At 39.7% G+C, this 21,726-nt stretch overlaps 2 protein-coding genes across 2 annotated transcripts in view; both read right to left on the bottom strand.

Annotated features, from left to right (window-relative positions):
• The window catches only part of S100Z (S100 calcium binding protein Z), a 79,272-nt gene that overhangs the window by 32,923 nt on the left and 24,623 nt on the right, over positions 1-21,726 (bottom strand). The window lies entirely within an intron of this gene.
• Positions 18,268-21,726, bottom strand: part of F2RL1 (F2R like trypsin receptor 1) — a 28,184-nt gene continuing 24,725 nt past the window's right edge. Inside the window, exon 2 of the mRNA XM_037802057.1 lies at positions 18,268-20,892. Within this exon, the coding sequence (XP_037657985.1) occupies positions 19,781-20,892 (1,112 nt within the window). The 3' untranslated portion in view covers positions 18,268-19,780. The remainder of the gene's footprint in view (positions 20,893-21,726) is intronic.

Raw genomic sequence — 21,726 nt, 5'->3', positions numbered from 1 at the left:
ACACAAAGGGCATAACTAGGTTCTGGGATGGGTGGGTACTCTTGATAATCTCAGATTTATTTATGTATTCTTAAGAACCACTTATTACTTTTATAATTTTTTAAAAGTTGTAAGCAAAACAGTGTTAAGCAGCATAAGCCACAATAGTGGTCCTTCCTAATCCTTCTTGTCCTTTGTCCCACTCTCAGGACCTAACTTTGATTTAGGTTCTGCTTTGTTTAAAGCCCAATGCTGGATTGAGAATATCTTCTTGACCAAAAGGGGGATGCAAAATGAGACGAAATAGTTTCAGTGGTTGAGAGATTTCAAATGGCATCGAGGGGTCACTCTGGTGGACATTCTTATGCACTATATAGATAACACCTCTTAGGTTTTAATGTATTGGAATAGCTAGAAGTAAATACCTGAAACTATCAAACTCCAACCCAGTAGTCCAGACTCCTGAAGACGATTGTATAACAATGTGGATTACAAGGGGTGATAGTGTGATTGTGAAAACCTTGTGGATCACACTCCCTTTATCCAGTGTATGGATGGATGAGTAGATAAATGGGGACAAAAACTAAATGAAAAATAGGGTGGAGTGCAGGGGGGATGATTTGGTTGCTCTTTTTTTTTTTTTTTTTTTTTTTAAATTCAGTTTTATTGAAATACATTCACACACCATACAATCATCCATGGTATACAATCAACTGTCCAAAGTATGATAACATAGTTATGCGTTCATCACCACAATCTATCTCTGAACATTTTCCTTACATCAGAAAGAACCAGAACAAGAATAAAAAATAAAAGTGAAAAAAGAACACCCAAATCATCCCCCTATCCCACCTCATTTGTCCTTTAGTTTTTATCCCCATTTTTCTACTCACCCATACACTAGATAAAGGGGGTGTGATCCACAAGGTCTTCACAATCACACTGTCACCCCTTGTAATCTACATTATTATATAATTGTCTTCAGGAGTCCAGACTGCTGGGTTGGAGTTTGGTAGTTTCAGGTATTTACATCTAGCTATTCCAATGCATTAAAATCTAAGAGGTGTTATCTATATAGTGCATAAGAATGTCCACCAGAGTGACCTCTCGACTCCATTTGAAATCTCTCAGCCACTGAAACTATTTTGTCTCATTTTGCATCCCCCTTTTGGTCAAGAAGATACTCTCAGTCCCACGATGCCATGTCCACATTCATCCCCGGGAGTCATATTCTGCATTGCCAGGGAGATTTACACCCCTGGGAGTTGGGTCCCATGTAGAGGGGAGGGCAGCGACTTCACCTGTCGAGGTGGCTCAGTTAGAGAGAGAGAGGGCCACATCTGAGCAACAAAGAGGTACTCAGGGGGAGACTCTTAGGCACCATTACATGCAAGCTTGGCCTCTCCTTTGCAGTAACGAGCTTCATAAGGGCATGTCCCATGCTCGAGGGCCCAGCACATCAAACCGCCAGTCCCAATGTTTGTGACAACATCAACACCAGTCCAGGTGAGGATGTCCAACACATCTGTACCTTCCCCCAGATCCTCGGGGCCGGAGAGGGGGAAGCTGTAAATATATTTTTTATTATCTGCCCAAATTACTCTGGGATGTGTCACTATTTCACTCCAGCCTATACTAACCTACTGTATCTCACTTCCTATTCAAAGTTCCATGCAATTGTGGTATTTGAACAAATCAACTGTAGAGTTGTACCATTTAGAAAATATAGATCCTGTACCAAATAGATATCTCTTCCCTTGTTCTCATATGGAAGTTGAAGTTTTAAAACACAGTCAGTTTCAACCTTTACCCTTTGGCCTGGCTTGCCCTGGTCTTAACCAGACCTGCTTCATTCATATCACTAATTGAAGTCTGGGCTCTTTTTCAGCTTTTTTTTTTTTTTTTTTTTTTAACAGTGGCTGCATGCACTAATACTGACATTCATATCTGCCGAGCTCTAGCTCTGAGTTTCAGGTGTCTCAGAGATATGCATTGTTCCAGAGACCAATCAGGTTATACGCTAAGGGATCAGCATCTCAAAGTTTAGAGATAGGCATTACAATTCAGGGACAGAGTTAACTGCTGTAAGAGCTTACAATCTAGGGACTATTAGAATAATTATGTCCATGTTAGACTATGTTCTAAGATTCAATTCTGAGTTTACACATTGTAGTTAGTCCATATTGGTGAGGCATTAAAGTGTTTGCCTTTATTTCTGGTGTACTTCACTCAAATACTGTGTACAGGATACATTCACCTCGTTGTGTGTCTCACAGCTTCACTCCTTCTTGTAGTTGCTCAACGTTCCACTGTATGCGTACACCACAGTACACCATTCCATTCTTCAGTCAGTGTACCCTTAGGTCATCTGCACCCTTTGCAAATCATAATTACTGCCTCCATGAACACCAGTTTGCAAATGTTCGTTCATGTCTCTGCTCTCAGATCTTCAAATGACATACACCATAATGAGGTTGCAGGACCTTTTGGTCCCCACATACTTAACTTTTTGTGGAACAACCACACTGACCTTCAGAAAGGCTACACCATTCTACCTGCTCATCAACAGTAGATAGGTACATCCCTCTCACCATGTTTTCTCCAACAATTTTACCCCTATATATGTATTTTCCTACAATTTTATAGAGTTACATTCACATACCATACATTTATCTACAGTGTACAATCAGTTGTTCATGGTATCATCATAAAGTTGTACATTTATCACCACAATCATGGGTGATCTTTTTTACTTTTATTTTTTATTCTTATTCTGATTCTTTCTGATGTAAGGAAAATGTTCAGAAATAGATTGCGGTGATGAATGCATAACTATATGATCGTGCTATGAACAGTTGATTGTACACCATGGATGATTTTATGGTATGTGAATATATTTCAATAAGACTTAATTTAATTAAAAAAAAAAAAAAAAGCCCAGTGCTGGAGGGTTGCTTTTTTCTTCTTAGTATTGTGTTTCACTGAGAATGTCAACCCCACAACTAGACTGGCAGCCATTCAAGGTAGGAATCGCCATTCAGTTATTTGCATTTAGCACCCTAGTGAATGTTTGTGGGATTAACGAAAGGACCAACGGACAGTTCACACAGCTGCTGAGTGTGGATGGCTCGCCTGGAGTTAGGGATGGAGTCCTCAGGCTAGGGACTGTGGGATCTGCAGGAAGAGGCTGCAGGTAACTGGTCCTGCCTAATTTCTCATCAGTAAAAGACAAGCTGAGCGACAATCTGTAGACTGACTGATTGAATAAGGGCAAAGGCCGTTCATAACCAAACCACAGACTTCTTCATACTCTTCCTCAATAAAGACCTTTCCAAGGTGTGGTCTGAGAGACTCCAATTATTTACATTTAAATTAATTTACCATCTCAGGCAGAGTGCCAAGGCCTGAATAAAATGTAGGAACTTGATCACTTGGTTTTTTGTTTGTTTTCCTTTCATAACTGGAGGTGAAGGAGGACTAAGGACACACCTTTGACTGGTGTGGTATCGGAAATTTCTCTTTTTAAGAAGACATCCAAACTCTGCAGCACAAAACCATAATTTAATCAATGAGATATGAACAACAGCAGTGATGAACTTTACCTTTCATTCTGTAATATATCCCAGTCCTCTCAGGAGCCTCCAAAGGGTTAAAGTTTCAGGAACAAAGTTGTAATCACTAAACTATGCATGCTGAGTGCACTATAGCCCCAGGATTAATGAAATCTTGACAACCAGGAAATGCACCTTGAAAATCCTGCTGCAAACAACCTAAGAATCAAGTCAGTTTAGCATTTGTGTCCTGTGCCGCAGGACAGCTCAAATCAAGAGAGCCCCTTTTTAGTAAATAGAGACAGTGGAGGGCAAACATTCAAATTCTCAGATGTTATAGGATTCAGATACTTTAGAAAAATCATGATACTGATCAAAAGTGGTGGGTTCTCTGCCCAATACACTCAAATGACCAATTCCTGAGATACAGGGTTTCAAAGAGAGAAAGAGTTTATTGCTCAGCGCAAAGGAGGAGATCTGATAGCCTAAAAATCTGTCTCCTTGAACTGCAGTAACTCTGATAGTTTTATAGTATTAAAAGATAGGCAGGTTTTAGGATAATGAGCACAATGACTCAAGATGATGAGGTTAGAGGTCATCTAATTATTGAGCATACACAAATTGATTACATGCTTAGTCTAAGAAAATGGCAGCCTCAATATGATGGGCATGATTTTTAGTAATATAATGAGGTATAAGTCACTTATAGTTTAAAGTTTAAGCTACTGCATGTACCAGGCAGGCGCATTTGGGTTAGATCCAGCTCTGTCTATCAAGATAGCTTTTGAATTGGGGTGGGTTAGTTCTGGGTTGACTCAATACCCTTTATTAATAAACATTAGGGGCTGTCTTTAGTGATCCTAAGATTCTAAAGTGGGAAAACTGGATAAAGAGGTACAAGTGAGTGTCAGGCACAAGGTTTTTTTTTTTTTTTTTTTTTTTTTTGAGCCTTTTTATTTTATTTTTATTTTTTTCATACAAAACAAATTGTACTTTCGATTGTTTACAGTACCATTACATAGTTGTACATTCATCACCTAAATCAATCCCTGACACCTTCATTAGCACACACACAAAAATAACAAGAATAATAATTAGAGTGAAAAAGAGCAATTGAAGTAAAAAAGAACACTAGGTACCTTTGTCTGTTTGTTTGCTTCCCCTACTTTTCTACACATCGATCCATAAACTAGACAAAGTGGAGTTTGGTCCTTATGGCATTCCCAATCCCACTGTCACCCCTCATAAGCTACATTTTTATACAACTGTCTTCGAGATTCATGGGTTCTGGGTTGTAGTTTAATATTTTCAGGTATCCACCACCAGCTACCCCAATTCTTTAGAACCTAAAAAAGGTTGTCTAAAGTGTGCGTAAGAGTGCCCACCAGAGTGATCTCTCGGCTCGTTTTGGAATCTCTCTGCCACTGGAGCTTATTTCATTTCCTTTCACATCCCCCTTTTGGTCAAGAAGATGTTCTCCATCCCACGATGCCGGGTCTACATTCCTCCCCGGGAGTCATATTCTACGTTGCCAGGGAGATTCACTCCCCTGGGTGTCTGATCCCACGTAGGGGGGAGGGCAGTGATTTCACCTTTCAAGTTGGCTTAGCCAGAGAGAGAGGGCCACATCTGAGCAACAAAGAGGCATTCAGGAGGAGACTCTTAGGCACAAATACAGGGAGGCCTAGCCTCTCCTTTGCAGCAACCGTCTTCCCAAGGGTAAAACTTATGGTAGAGGGCTCAACCCATCAAACCACCAGTCCCCTATGTCTGTGGTCATGTTAGCAACCATGGAGGTGGGGTAGGCGAATACCCCTGCATTCTCCACAGGCTCCTCAAGGGGGCACTACATCTTTTTTTTTTTTTTTCCTTGTTTGTCTTTTTTCTTTTCTTTTTTTTTTTTTTAACTTTCCCTTCTTTTTTCAAATCAACTGTATGAAAAAAAAAGTTAAAAAGAAAACAAACATACAATAAAAGAACATTTCAAAGAGACCATAGCAAGGGAGTAAGAAAAAGACAACTAACCTAAGATAACTGCTTAACTTCCAGCATGTTCCTACTTTACCCCAAGAAAGTTACATACTATAAAACATTTCAGTGAACTTGTTCCTACTACATCCATCAGAAATTAACAGACCATAGTCATTTCTGGGCATCCCCAGAACGTTAAATAGCTTATCTGTTCTTCTTGGATTATTGTTCCCCCTTCCTTAATTGCTCTCTACTGCTAGTTCCCCTACATTCTACATTATAAACCATTTGTTTTACATTTTTCAAAGTTCACATTAGTGGTAGCATATAATATTTCTCTTTTTGTGCCTGGGTTATTTCGCTCAGCATTATGTCTTCAAGGTTCATCCATGTTGTCATATGTTTCACCAGATCGTTCCTTCTTACTGCCGCGTAGTATTCCATCGTGTGTATATACCACATTTTATTTATCCACTCATCTGTTGAAGGACATTGGGTTGTTTCCATCTCTTGGCAATTGTGAATAATGCTGCTATGAACATTGGCGTGCAGATATCTGTTCGTGTCACTGCTTTCCGATCTTCCGGGTATATACCGAGAAGTGCAATCGCTGGATCGAATGGTAGCTCTATCTCTAGTTTTCTAAGGAACTGCCAGACTGACTTCCAGAGTGGCTGAACCATTATACAGTCCCACCAACAATGAATAAGAGTTCCAATTTCTCCACATCCCCTCCAGCATTTGTAGTTTCCTGTTTGTTTAATGGCAGCCATTCTAACCGGTGTTAGATGGTATCTCATTGTGGTCTTAATTTGCATCTCTCTAATAGCTAGTGAAGCTGAACATTTTTTTCATGTGTTTCTTGGCCATTTGTATTTCCTCTTCAGAGAACTGTCTTTTCATATCTTTTGCCCATTTTATAATTGGGCTGTCTGTACTATTGTCATTGAGTTGTAGGATTTCTTTGTATATGCAAGATATCAGTCTTTTGTCAGATACATGGTTTCCAAAAATTTTTTCCCATTGAGTTGGCTGCCTCTTTACCTTTTTGAGAAATTCCTTTGAGGTGCAGAAACTTCTAAGCCTGAGGAGTTCCCATTTATCTATTTTCTCTTTTGTTGCTTGTGCTTTGGGTGTAAAGTCTAGGAAGTGGCCTCCTAATACAAGGTCTTGAAGATGTTTTCCTACATTATCTTCTAGGAGTTTTATGGTACTTTCTTTTATATTGAGATCTTGGTCCATTTTGAGTTAATTTTTGTGTAGGGGGGTGAGGTAGGGGTCCTCTTTCATTCTTTTGGATATGGATATCCAACTCTCCCAGCCCCATTTGTTGAAAAGACCATTATGGCTCAGTTCGGTGACTTTGGGGGCCTTATCAAAGATCAGTCGGCCATAGATCTGAGGGTCTATCTCTGAATTCTCAATTCGATTCCATTGATCTATATGTCTATCTTTGTGCCAGTACCATGCTGTTTTGGCAACTGTGGCTTTATAATGAGCTTCAAAGTCAGGGAGTGTAAGTCCTCCCACTTCGTTTTTCTTTTTTAGAGTGTCTTTAGCAATTCGAGGCATCTTCCCTTTCCAAATAAATTTGATAACTAGCTTTTCCAAGTCTGCAAAGTAGGTTGTTGGAATTTTGATTGGGATTGCATTGAATCTGTAGATGAGTTTGGGTAGAATTGACATCTTAATGACATTTAGCCTTCCTATCCATGAACATGGAATATTTTTCCATCTTTTAAGGTCCCCTTCTATTTCTTTTAGTAGAGTTATGTAGTTTTCTTTGTATAGGTCTTTTACATCTTTGGTTAAGTTTATTCCTAGGTACTTGATTTTTTTAGTTGCTATTGAAAATGGTATCTTTTCTTGAGTGTCTCTTCAGTTTGTTCATTTCTAGCATATAGAAACATTACTGACTTATGTGCATTAATCTTGTATCCCGCTACTTTGCTAAATTTGTTTATTAGCTCTAGTAGGTGTATCGTCGATTTCTCAGGGTTTTCTAGATATAAGATCATATCATCTGCAAACAATGACAGTTTTACTTCTTCTTTTCCAATTTGGATGCCTTTTATTTCTTTGTCTTGCCGGATTGCCCTGGCTAGCACTTCCAGCACAATGTTGAATAACAGTGGTGACAGCGGGCATCCTTGTCTTGTTCCTGATCTTAGAGGGAAGGCTTTCAGTCTCTCACCATTGAGTACTATGCTGGCTGTGGGTTTTTTCATATATGCTCTTTATCATGTTGAGGAAGTTTCCTTCAATTCCTACCTTTTGAAGTGTTTTTATCAAAAAGGGATGTTGGATTTTGTCAAATGCTTTTTCAGCATCTATTGAGATGATCAATTGATTTTTCCCTTTCGAGTTTTTAATGTGTTGTAATACATTGATTGTTTTTCTTATGTTGAACCATCCTTGCATGCCTGGAATGAACCCCACTTGGTCATGGTGTATGATTTTTTTAATGTGTCTTTGGATTCGATTTGCAAGTATTTTGTTGAGGATTTTTGCATCTATATTCATTAGGGAGATTGGCCGGTAGTTTTCCTTTTTTGTAGCATCTTTGCCTGGTTTTGGTATTAGATTGATGTTAGCTTCATAAAATGAGTTAGGTAGTGTTCCATTTTTTTCAATGTTTTGAAAGAGTTTGAGTAAGATTGGTGTCAGTTCTTTCTGGAAAGTTTGGTAGAATTCCCCTGTGAAGCCATCTGGCCCTGGGCATTTATTTGTGGGAAGATTTTTGATGACTGATTGGATCTCTTTGCTTGTGATGGTTTGGTTGAGGTCTTCTATTTCTTCTCTGGTCAGTCTAGGTTGTTCATATGTTTCCAGGAAATTGTCCATTTCTTCTACATTATCCAGTTTGTTGCCATACAGTTGTTCATAATATCCTCTTATAATTTTTTTAATTTCTTCAGGATCTGCAGTTATGTCACCTTTTTCATTCATTATTTTGTTTATATGGGTCTTCTCTCTTTTTGATTTTGTCAGTCTAGCTAGGGGCTTGTCAATCTTGTTGATCTTCTCAAAGAACCAACTTTTGGTGATATTTATCCTTTCTATTGTTTTTTTGTTCTCTATGTCATTTATTTCTGCTTTAATCCTTGTTATTTCTTTTCTTGTACTTGGTTTAGGATTGGTTTGCTGTTCATTTTCTAGCTTCTTCAGTTGATCCATTAGTTCTTTGATTTTGGCTCTTTCTTCCTTTTTAATATATGCGTTTAGTGCTATAAATTTCCCCCTTAGCACTGCTTTTGCTGCATCCCATAGGTTTTGGTATGTTGTGTTCTCATTTTCATTCGTCTCTATATATTTAGCAATTTCTCTTGCTATTTCTTCTTTAACCCACTGATTGTTTAGGAGTGTGTTGTTTAACCTCCAGGTATTTGTGAATTTTCTAAGTCTCTGATGGTTATTGACTTCTAATTGTATTCCATTGTGGTCAGAGAATGTGCTTTGAATAATTTCAATCTTTGTAAATTTATTGAGGCTTGTTTTATGTCCCAGCATATGATCTATTCTGGAGAAAGTTCCGTGAGCACTAGAAAAGTATGTGTATCCTGTTGATTTGGGATGTAATGTCCTGTAGATGTCTGTTAAATCTAATTCATTTATCAGATTGTTTAGGTTTTCAATTTCCTTATTGGTCTTCTGTCTGGTTGATCTATCTATAGGAGAGAGTGATGTGTTGAAGTCTCCCACAATTATTGTGGAAACATCAATTGCTTCCTTTAGTTTTGTCATGTTTCTCTCATGTATTTTGTGGCACCTTGATTGGGTGCATAGACATTTACGATTGTTATTTCTTCTTGCTGAATTGCCCCTTTTATTAGTATGTAGTGGCCTTCTTTGTCTCTCAAAACATCCCTGCATTTGAAGTCTATTTTATCTGAGATTAATATTGCTACACCTGCTTTCTTTTGGCTGTAGCTTGCATGAAATATTTTTTCCATCCTTTCACTTTCAGTTTCTTTGTGTCCCTGTGTCTAAGATGAGTCTCTTGTATGCAACATATTGATGGTTCATTTTTTTTGATCCATTCTGCGAATCTATATCTTTTAATTGGGGAGTTTAATCCATTTACATTCAATGTTAAAACCGTGAAGGCATTTCTTGAATCGGCCATCTTATCCTTTGGATTATGTTTGCCATATTTTTCCCTCTCTCTATTAATATCCTTTATTGTACCCATACCGAATCTCTTTAGTACTGAACCTTTCTCCAAGTCTCTCTGTCCTGTCTTTGTTTCTCTGTCTGTAGGGCTCCCTTTAGTATCTCCAGTAGGGCAGGTCTCTTGTTAGCAAATTCTCTCAGCATTTCTTTGTCTGTGAAAAATTTAAGCTCTCCCTCAAATTTGAAGGAGAGCTTTGCTGGATAAAGTATTCTTGGCTGGAAATTCCTCTCACTCAGAATTTTAAATATATCGTGCCACTGCCTTCTCGCCTCCATGGTGGCTGCTGAGTAGTCACTACTTAGTCTTATGCTGTTTCCTTTGTATGTGGTGAATTGCTTTTCTCTTGCTGCTTTCAGAACTTGCTCCTTCTCTTCTATGTTTGACAGTGTGATCAGTATATGTCTTGGAGTGGGTTTTTTTGGATTTATTCTATTTGGAGTTCGCTGAGCATTTATGGTTTGTGTATTTATGTTGTTTAGAAGATATGGGAAGTTTTCCCCAACAATTTCTTTGAATACTCTTCCTAGACCTTTACCCTTTTCTTCCCCTTCTGGGACACCAATGAGTCTTATATTCGGATGTTTCATATTATCTATCATATCCCTGAGGTCCATTTCGAGTTTTTCAATTTTTTTCCCCATTCTTTCTTTTATGCTTTCATTTTCCATTCTGTCATCTTCCAGGTCACTGATTCATTGTTCAACTTCCTCTAGTCTTGTACTATGAGTGTCCAGAATCTTTTTAATTTGGTCAACAGTTTCTTTAATTTCCATAAGATCATCCATTTTTTTATTTAGTCTTGCAATGTCTTCTTTATGCTCTTCTAGGGTCTTCTTGATTTCCTTCATATCCCATACTATGGTCTCATTGTTCATCTTTAGTTGTTTGAGTAGCTGCTCTAGGTGTGTCTCTTCTGGTCTTTTGATTTGGGTGCTTGGGCTTGGGTTATCCATATCGTCTGGTTTTTTCATATGCTTTATAATTTTCTGTTGTTTTTGGCCTCGTGGCATTTGCTGACCTTGATAGGGTTCTTTTAGGGTTTGTAGACCAGTTGAAGTCCTTATCTCTAATTTATCAGATCTACAGCTTCGTGGAGTACACTTTCTCTAACTAACCAGCAGGTGGCGTCCACGAGCCACCTGTTCTCCACAAGCCAGATCTCCCCTGCTTAGCCTTTTTGGTGAGTGGGGGAGTGAGTCTTGTGGGGCCCAATTGGTGTCCCAAGCTTACGTGTGTAGTTGGTGTTGCCTGCCCTGTATGTGGGGCGTGTTTCTGGGCAGTCAGGGAGGGGGGGTGGCCCTAACAATCAAATCTCCCTGATGATCCTAGAGTTTTAAAGCTACTGCAATAGTCTAATCCTTCAGTTCAGTCCTGCCACAGTTTGTCTCTGCCACTGACCCACAAGTCTTTGGTATTGGCGTATGGCTCCTGAGACTTGCAAGTGGGCCCCTCTTCCAGGCTGTGCACCCCGGGTCCTCTGTTGAGGGATGACTGTGCTATGTCACAGGTGAGTGCCGTCCCCCCAGGGCAGTTCTGGGCTGCTGGGCTGTGTAGGGAGGCTCCCAGTCTGCTCAAATGATGGCTGAATGGGGCTCTGTTAATTCACACTGCTCCCCCTTCCCAGCTCTGGGACATTCAGCTGAGGTTGCAGGGAAGGCTAATGTCCACGCCCAGTTTGTGGTGTGTGCCTGTTATTTGAAGCACTTCCGTCACACTGGGTTGTCTGGGGCAGCTCTGGGCTATGGGGCTGGCGATGGGCAGGAGTGTTTCCTGTCCACCAGGATGGTGGCTGTGAGCGGACACCCCCCTTTTCTTGGGAAGTTGTGTTGTTTAGTGAATTTTCTCAGCCACTGGATTATTGCCTTTTGTCTCAGAGCTCTCTTAGTTCTGCTCTTGACTTGACGTGCCCAAATTTCAATTCTTTGAAGCTTTCTGTATTGAGCTTCTTAGAGTAATTGTTTTAGAAAAAGCAAAAAGGATTTAAAAAAAAAAAAAAAAAAAAAAAAAACGGCCCTCCTCAGAGATCTAATGGGTTATTGAAATGCTAATAGACAAAGCAACCAGGGCCATTAAGGAAAGGTGCCCAAGGCAGAGAGATCAGCCTTGCTTCGGGATTTGCATATGCGCCTCAAGGCCTGATCTCCGCCCTTCCCCTTTCTGTGTTCACCAGAACTCCAAAAATCCTCTGCTTTTATTTTGGAGTTTTTCGTGTTGTTTTTTTTCTATGCCTGTCTCCTCTCTGCTGGGCTGGCTGCTCTCAGAGTCTCTGGTGTCTGGCCTCAGTCTATCTATGGTTGGAGTTTGAATCAGTAGAATGAGTTTCCGATAAGAGCAGCCACTGCAATTCTCCCTTCTCCTTCCTGGAGCTGACAGCCCCTCCTCCCCCGGGACTGAGCCTGGCAGGGAGGGGCGCGGGTCCCCTGGCCGCAAAAACTTACAGATTTCGCTGATCTCAGCAGTTCCACGTTTTCATGAGTGTTGTATGAAGTATGCCCAAAGACAGATTGCTCTGTGGTGTCCAGTCCACGCAGTTCCTGGCTTTTTACCTACTTTCCTGGAGGAGTAACTAAAACATACAGCTCACCAGTCTGCCATCTTGCCCCGCCTCTAGGCACAAGGTTTTTACAATCACAAGATAAAGGCTGTATAATTACGTAATCATCAGAGAGCAAGGCAGCTGGATTACAGTTCAGTAATTTCAGGTATCTCCGCCTGTCTATTTTAGTATATTAGAAAATAAGAAGTAGTATACCATAATGATTCTGTAATCATAATAATTTCTTAAATCCTAATTTCTCAGTTACAGCTGAACAAGATGTGAAACACAAGGATGAAGACAACCACACCCAGGGACTGTCTCTGCTCTGGGCCAGAGTAACTCACTTCGCAAAGGCAAATGACACAAAACTGTTAGAAAAGCTTTCACTTCAGCAAACATTCTTATGATTCTACTTTTCAAATCACTTCCTTTATGCTCTCTCTAAAATCGAATCAAAGACTTGGTGAAAATTAACCAAGAGAAGTACCTATTCTTTAATAGAGTACTGATTAGAGTTGTCAATACATGGACTACTACGTGGTGATTAAAAATAAAGAGGAAGGGCCATATGAATGAACCAAAGTTTACATACATAGGTATGTATCTGTATGCATATTTCCATACGTATTCATTCTTATTTTTAGAGTATGAAATACATAGTTTTTCTATAAACAAATTATTATAAAGTTACTTCTCTCCAGGAGATGAAAATGGGGTATGGGTAGCAAAGAAAAACTTTCATTTTGTATGTTGCTGTTCAGTTAGATTTTTTACCATCAGCATGCATTATAAAAATGACTAATAAATGCCAACTACCCCCAAAATTATTTTCCACTGGATCAACTCTTCGACTGCCTGCAGGTCCCTGTGAACCATATGCTGCTGCTCCCTTTTATCCTTTGCCCACCCCCTTTCAATGCCCCATGTGCAAAATGAGAAGATACAAATAACTGTCCCAGGCCAAACTCATGGGCCTGCTGTGAGACTCAATGGAGAGCAAGCCAGAAAAGCTGGGTGGAAGCTCGCACTGAAGAGAAAAGGGGGCAGGTCAGAAAATAATAATGTTATTTATGAGAGCTTAAAAAGTGCCAAGCATTTATTCCTTACAACTGTATGAGGAAAATACAGCCATAACTCATTTTATTGTGCTTTGCAGATATTATGTTTTTTTTACAAATTGAAGGTTTCTGGCAACCCTGAATGGAGAAAGCCTATCAGCACTGTTTTTCCAACAGCATATGCTCACTTTGTGTCTGTGTCACATTTTGGTAATTCTTGTAATACTTCAAACTTTTTCATTATTTTTATATGTGTTATGGTGACCTGTGATCTTTGATGTTACTGTTATAATTGTTTTGGGGCACCACAAATGACACCCATATAAGATGAACTGATAAATGTTGTGTGTGTTCTGACTGCTTCACTGATTGGCCTTTCCCCATCTCTTTCCCTCTCCTTGGGCCTCCCTATCCCCTGAGACACAACAATGTAGAAATTTATATTAGGCCAATTAATAATCCTACAATGTGCAGGGCCCCCCTGAGGAACTGCAGGAAAATGTGGGAATGCTGGGTGTCTCCACCTGGGTTGTTACTGATATTCTCACAAACACTGAGGACTGATAATTTAGTAGACCGAGCCCTTGATCTTGGGGCTTGCTCTTATGACACTTGTTACCACAAAGGAGAGGCTAAGCCTACTTATAATAGTGCCTAAGAGTCTCCCCCAGAGAACCTCTTTCTTGCTCAGATGTGACCTCTCTCTCTCTCTAAGCCCACTCAGCAGGTAAACCCACTGCCCTCTCTGCTATGTGGGACATGACTCTCAGGGTGCAAATCTCCCTAGCAACGTGGGACATAACTCTCGGGGATGAGCCTGGACCCAGCATTGAGGGATTGAGAAAGCCTTCTTGACCAAAAAGGGGAAGAGAAATGAAACAAAATAAAGTTTCAGTGGCTGAGAGATTTCAAACGGCATCAAGAGGTCATTCTGGAGGGCATTCTTATATGCTATATAGATATCCCTTTTTAGGTTTTAGTGTATTGGAATAGCTAGAAGGAAATACCTGAACCTGTCAAACTGCAACACAGTAGCCTTGATTCTTGAAGACGATTGCATAACTATGTAGCTTACATGATGTGACAGTGTGATTATGAAAATCTTGTAGCTCACACACCCTTTACCCAGTGTATGGATGGATGAGTAGAAAAATGATGACAAAAATTTAATGAAAAATAGGGTGGGATGGGGAGATGGAATGATTTGGGTGTTCTTTTTTACTTTAATTTTCTTATTCTGATTTTTATTCTTTTTGGAGTAAGGAAAATGTTCAAAAATTGATTGGGGTAATGAATGAACAAGTATATGACAATATTGTGAACCGTTGATTGTATACTGTGGAAGACTGTATGGTATGTGAATATATCTCAATAAAACTGAATTTAATTAAAAAAAATAATCCTACAATGGCCTCTAAGTATTCAAGGGAAAGCAAGAATTGCATTTTTAAATCAAAGAAAGTCTCATACTTTAAATCAAAAGCTAGATGTGATTAAGCTTAGTGAGGAAGGCATATTGAAAGCCCAGGTTGGCTGAAAACTAGGCCTCCTGTGCCAACAGTTAGCCAAGTTGTGAATGTAAATGAAAAGTTCTTCAAGGAAATTAAAAGTGGTACTCCAATGAACACGCAAATGATATGAAAGAAAGTGAAACAGCCTTACTGCTGATATGGAGAAATTTTAGTGGTTTGGATAGAAGATCAAACCAGCCACAACATTCCCTTAAGCCAAAGCCTAATCCAGAGCTAGGCCCTAAGTCTCTTCAATTCAATGAAGGCTGAGAGAGGTGAGGAAGCTGCAGAAGTGTGAAGCTAGCAGAGATTGGATCATGAGGTTTGAGGAAAGACGCCATCTCCATAACATAAAAGTGCAAGATGAAGTAGCAAGTGCTGATGGAGAAGCTGCAACAAATTATCCAGAAGATCTAGCTGAGATCATTGGTGAAGGAGGCTATACTAAGTGTACTGGTTTGAAAGTATTACGCCCCCCAGGAAAAGCCATATTCTTTGATGCAATCTTGTGGGGCAGACATATTAGTGGGGATTAAGTTGGAACATTTGGATTAGGTTGTTTGCATGGAAATGCGCCCCACCCAACTGTGGGTGATGACTCTGATTGGATAATTTCCATGGAGGTGTTACCCCACCCATTCAGGGTGGGTCTAAATTAAATCACTGGAGCCATATAAATGAGCTGACAAACAGAAGGAACTCAGTGCAGCTGAGAGTGACATTTTGAAGAGGAGCTACAGCCAAGATGGACACTTTGAAGAATGCACTGGAATGGAGAGAGGAGCTTCAGCTTACAGAGACATTTTGAAGACAGCCTTTGAAAGCAGACTTTTGCTCCAGAGAAGCTAAGAGAGGACAAATGGCTCAAGAGCAACTAAGAGTGACATTTTTGAGGAGCTGAAGACTAGAGAGGAATGTCCTGGGAGAAAGCCATTTTGAAACCAGAACTTGGAGCAGACGCCAGCCATGTGTCTTCCTAGCTAACAGAGGTTTTCCAGACATGATTGGCCATCCTCCAGTGAAGGTACCGATTGTTGATGCGTTACCTTGGACACTTTATGGCCTTAAGACTGTAACTGTGTAACCAAATAAACCCCCTTTTATAAAAGCCGATCCGTCTTTGGTGTTTTGCATTCTGGCAGCACTAGCAAACTAGAACACTATGCAATAGAATTTCCGTGTAGGTGTAACAGCCTTCTATTGGAAGAAGATGCCATCTATGAGTTTCATAGCTAGAGGCAAAGTCAATGCCTGTTTCAAAGGTTCAAATAACAGGCCAACTTTCTTGTTAGGGGTTAATGCAGCTGGTGACTTTAAGTTAAAACCAATTTTCATTTACCATTCTGAAAATACTAGAGCTCTTAAGAATTATACTAAATCTATTCTGCCTGTGCTCTATAAATGGAATAATAAAGCCTGGATGTCAGTACATCTGTTTATAACATGATTTACCGAACATTTTATGCCCACTGTTGAGACCGCAGAAAAAGAGTCCTTTCAAAATATTACTCCTCATTGACAATGTACCCAAGAGCTCTGATGGAGATGTACAATGAGATTAATGCTGTTTTTATGCCTGCTAACACAACATCCATTCTGCAGCCCATGGATCAAGGAGTCATTTCGACTTTCAAGTCCTAAGACATAAGAAATATATTTCTTAGTTCTATAGCTGCCATAGTGTTTCCTCTGATGGATCCAGGCAGACAATTGAAAACTTCTAGAAATGATTTGCCATCCTAGACATCATTAAGAACACCTGTGATTCATAGGAGGAAGTAAAAATATCAATATTAACAGGAGTTTGGAAGAAGTTGATTCCAACCCTCATGAATAACTTTGAAGGGTTCAAGACTTCAGTGGAGGAAGTAACTGCAGATGTGGTGGAACAGCAAGAGAACTAGAACTAGAATTGGAGCCAGGTGTGACTGGACTGTTGCAATCTTGTGATAAAACTCGAACAGATGAGTTGCTTCTTATGGATGAGCAAAGAAAGTGGTTTCTTGAGATGAAATCTGCCCCTGGTGAAAACGCTGTGAACATTGTTGGAATAACAAAGGATTTTATTATTTAAAAACATTAGTTAATAAAGAGTTTGAGAGGATTGACTCTAATTTTGAAAGACGTTCCGTGAGTAAAATGCTGTCACACAGCATTGCATGCTATAGAGAAATCTTTCATGAAAGAAAGAGTCAATCGATGTGGCAAACTTTATGGTTGTCTTATTTTGGGAAATTGCCACAGCTACCCCAATGTTCAGCAACCACCACCCTAATCAGTCAGCAGCCATCAACATCGAGGCCAGACCTTCCATCAGCAATAAGATTTCGACCCTTTGAAGGCTCAGATGATGGTTAGCATTTGCAAGCAATAGAGTATTTTAAAATTAAAGTATGCAAATTGTTAAAAAATATAATGCTATTGAACTCTCAATAGACTACTGTATAGTGCAAATATAACTTTTACATGTACTGGGAAACCAAAAAATCCATGTGACTCGCTTTACTGCAGTGTTCTGGAACAAAGCCCACATCTTTGAGGTACGTCTATACTACTCTCTGAGGCACAGAGAAGTATCTTGCTTGAGGTAACAAAGCTAAGATGTGAGGGTCAGAATGCAACATGGCCTGGCAGGTCATGGCCTGGCAGGTCAGGGCCTGCACTGTTAGTCACTCGGCTGTGTTGCTTCTTCAACATAAATTAAAACAATGAGACTTTTTTTTTTTCCCAATCAGATTGACCAAATTTCCAAAGATTGAGAGCTTCAAATGCAGCTGAGCATTTCAGGAAACAGGTACAGGCATACTATTTTGGTAAAAGATGAAGTACTGAAGACAATTTGGCAAGAGTTATCAAAATTTAAATGTGTATCAAACCACTTCTAGGCCATTCTACTTCAAGGAACTTATCCAACAGAAATACTCACAAAGATGTATGTACACAGTGACTGTGGTCAAAAGGGGAAACCTAGGGTCGTGTATGTCACTAGAAGGGAAGCTAGAGGATGAAACATGGGACTGTACAACACAGTGAACCCTGTTGCGGGCAATGAAGGTGATTAATAGTACAAATATAAGAAGGCTCTTCCATGAATTAGAACAAATGAACATCACTATTACAAGGTGTTACTAATGGGTGGTATATGGAAAAAATACAACCCACGCCAACTATGGGCTATAGTTAATAGTAATATTATAATATTCTTCCACCCATTATAACAAAGACACCAGAACAAAGCTAAGGGTCAATAACAGGGGAGTATAAGTGGTGAGGGTTTTTCTTTTGGGAGCAATGAAAAGGTTCTAAAATTCATTGTGGTGATACAAGCACAACTCTGTGATTATGCTGAGAGCCACTGATTACACAAGTTGGATGGACTCTATAGTGGGTGTGAATAAAACTGCCTTAAAAAAACGATGTATGTACACAGATGTTCAGTGCAGCACTGTTTTAATAGCAAAAAAAAAAAAAAAAACAACCATAAATAAATAGAAGGAGAGATAACTTAAGGAGCCAATGGGAAAAGCACAGCTAAATATATCATGATTATCCAAAATATTAAGAAGTCTGTATCCTTTAAAAAATGGAAGTCAACCTGTAGATGCAGACATGGAAAGAATTCTAAAACATATTGTTAAATGAAAAACAATTGACAATGGCGCTGTTTAGATAAGTACATATGGTGTGAGCATCACAGCTTTTCTTCTTAGAAGGAAAAGTGATGCTGTGGCTTTCCAAACAGATATGCTTCTAATCTAGTGAAGGCTTTTATAATATCATCTTTGATAATATATGAACCAAACTGTCAATATTCCAACAATAATTTTCAAAAATACAAAGTGGTAAATGATATTCTTAGTTGCAAAACAGTCTATTACTCAGACTACCTGAATATTTCAGTCAGTAAAATGTTACACAAAATTTGTATTTACAGCTTTAATATCTCATCATTTTCTTGAAATAAAAATGATACATACAAAAGCTCCAAGGATTAATAAAGAAATAATTCAAAGTCCCATAATTCAACAAACAGATTTCACTCAATGCTGATCATCAAAGAAGAGGCACAAAACCTTCTTTTTGCCTCTCTCTTTTTTCAAAAACTATTAAGGCTTTGTCAAATGTTCTTGGCACTGTCATTTAATATACATCATTAACTGCAAGTAGGAAAGAACAGAATTCTGGAAGTATAAAATACAGATATCAGAGACTCCAGTTTCCTACTCTGGAAGGAAAAGTATACTATTCTTAATTTTCATGTGAGAAAGTTTTTTCATTGAATCTTTGTTAAAAATGGCTTATCAAAAACAAAACAAAACAAAACAAAACTATTAAAGCTCCTTGCCAAGTAGAAGAATCAGTTCATTGGTTCTTAAACACTGGAGCACATAATATCACACAGAAGCCTGTTAAAATGCAGATTCCTGGATCCTGCTCCGAGAAGAGTCCCATTACTGAGTCTAAGGAACCTTCATTTTTATAACAAGATACACAGTGATTTTTTGATGCATTGTGTTACATGAACCACAGTGAACACTTGATTTCTGCCATCTAACCCTGACTCATTGCTTTTGGTTGGAAACATGACTCCAGGCAGCTCACCTCTTTAGTATCCTCATCTGTAAAATTGCTCAGTTGAACTGATAATCTCCAAGGCCCTTATAGCCTAATAAGGCTATGACTGACTCCAGATGAAAATAAATACAGTTTCAGCTAAGAAACTAATCTTCGTGCCAGGAATAATTTTGATACCTTCTGAAATGCTGCTTCCATCAGGCCAGTTTCTGAGAGTAGCTGAGTAAAGGAGTCCTGAAACTGCCAACCTTGATTCATGTAAACATGCAAACAGGGAAGCTTCCGGCAATCCTGAGAGGGTTGCTGCACACACATGGTATGTGGTGAGACCTACTCAGGTAGGAAATAACAGGAATATCCCCTAGAATCTCACGCAGGCTCCAAATCCTACCGTAAAACTTCCATCTGGGGAGCTAGAAAATTCAATAGAAGGTTTTAACACTGGTTGAACTTGAAGAGTAAGAGCTGGATTTCCCAGGGGATTTCTTTGAGGTGAGGGATATTTGCATTCGCTTAACAGTGCGGACGCTTCGACAAAGGAGCGCATTCTTTGCGTGATCTCTGAAATCTTGTGAAACAAAGTAATAGACAAAGGGGTCAATGCAGCTGTTGAGAGTGGAGAGGCAGAGGGCTATAATGTACAGGGCATAGACATGGCTCTGGTTCTGACTTTTAATCAGGAAATAATGCACCACGAGTAGAAGATTGCTAGGAGTGAAGCAGATCAGGTACATGGCCAGGACGGTGACAATGAGCTTGATGGCTCTCTGCCTTTTCTTTCCTGAGGTTTCATCCATGGCAGAAGATCGGAGTGTTCTGATCATCAGCACGTAGGCAGACGCTGTGAGGAGAGCCGGGAACAGAAAGATTCCAATGGCTAGAGAGAGGAAATAATTGAACATGTCCCCTACCAACACCTCCTCTGGCAAAACATCATGGCAGGTGGTGATGTTAAGGGCTGGAATGTAGGTGGTCTGCTTCACGACATACAAGGGGATGGTCACCAGCAGAATCAGCAGCCATATGCCCAGGGAGACACCTATGGCAATATTGGCCTTCTTCATGGGGTGCATCATGGGGTTCACGATGACCCAGTAACGCTGCACGCTGAGACAGGTCATGAAGAGGATGGAACAGTACATGTTGCCATAGAAAAAGCCAATCAGCACCTTACAAAGAGCTTCCCCATAAGTCCAGTTGTTGCCATGGATGTGATAGGCAATCTTCAAGGGGAACCAGATCACAGAGAGGAGGTCTGCCAAGGCCAGGTTGGCCATGTAAATCACAGCGGGGTGCTTCTTCTGTGTTCGGAAAAGAAAGACCCACAGGGCCATGCCATTACTCGGCAAACCAACCACAAACACAAATGTGTAGACAACTGGCAGGAAGACAGTAGTCAGTTTTCCAGTGAGGACAGAAGCAGAAAAGTTATCCACAGAAAAGCCTGTTTCCACTGTAACTCCTTTTCCAGTGTTTTGAGATGGGCCATTATTTGTACCAATAAGACTTCTTCCTTTAGAGGTTCTATTGACTCCTGTACAAAAAAGGCAAGACAAACAAGGGTCACTACAGAAATTAGCAGTCCAGTAGTAATGCTGGTTTGTTCAAATAAAAGCACATTAGAAATGAAGACAGAAACACACCATTGGAGAATTAGCCAAAATCCTTACAAGGGCTTTTTCTAAGCTGATGGGATTAATAGGATTTCAGTTTTCTATGGTATTCCTTCAAATATTGTCTGGATTTATTTTTTTATTTTTTACAATGAGTATTTTTTTTTTAATTGGGTGGGGGGTTGCAGGATATGTAGGGAATACAGCATTGGCTTCTATAAATCTTGAAAAGACTGTTATTACTTCAATTTATTTTTGTAAACTGTCCACATTCTTTAGTTCCCAACTGTTATCCCATGTCCACCACCTGTAACCCTTTGATGGGTTGACTAATAAAAGTAAGTTTAGGATTGTGCACTAATTCCTTTCCAAACCAAATTCCATAGTGTCTAGGGTAGCAAGCCCTATCCAGACACCAGCTTTCTAATTTCTCACTTCATAATGGCCCTCTCTCCCACTCTAGCCCTGAGTCAGGACCCAGCCTGGCCCATCAGTCATTTCTTATCTCAGAGACTTGTGCAATGAGATTCCCAGAACACAAGGGACAGTCCTTCTCCACCCACAAGGACAGCCTCAGCCATAGGTAGGGATTACCCCTGTTTCTGTGCTGCCTCCTTGGAGACCTTAAGGTCTCTTGACAGGTGGATGTACTGACGACAAATTTGTGTTCTGACTTTCACACAAGTAACACAGCAGACTTTAATAACTCTCCCTGCCGACCATCTATGGTATGAATCTAACTTTAAAAATCACAA

Source organism: Choloepus didactylus, chromosome 13, assembly GCF_015220235.1.
Source record: "Choloepus didactylus isolate mChoDid1 chromosome 13, mChoDid1.pri, whole genome shotgun sequence".
In the NCBI taxonomy this organism is placed as follows: domain Eukaryota; kingdom Metazoa; phylum Chordata; class Mammalia; order Pilosa; family Megalonychidae; genus Choloepus; species Choloepus didactylus.
Note: the sequence above shows the minus strand (reverse complement) of the source record. Positions and strands in the feature narration are given on the sequence as shown.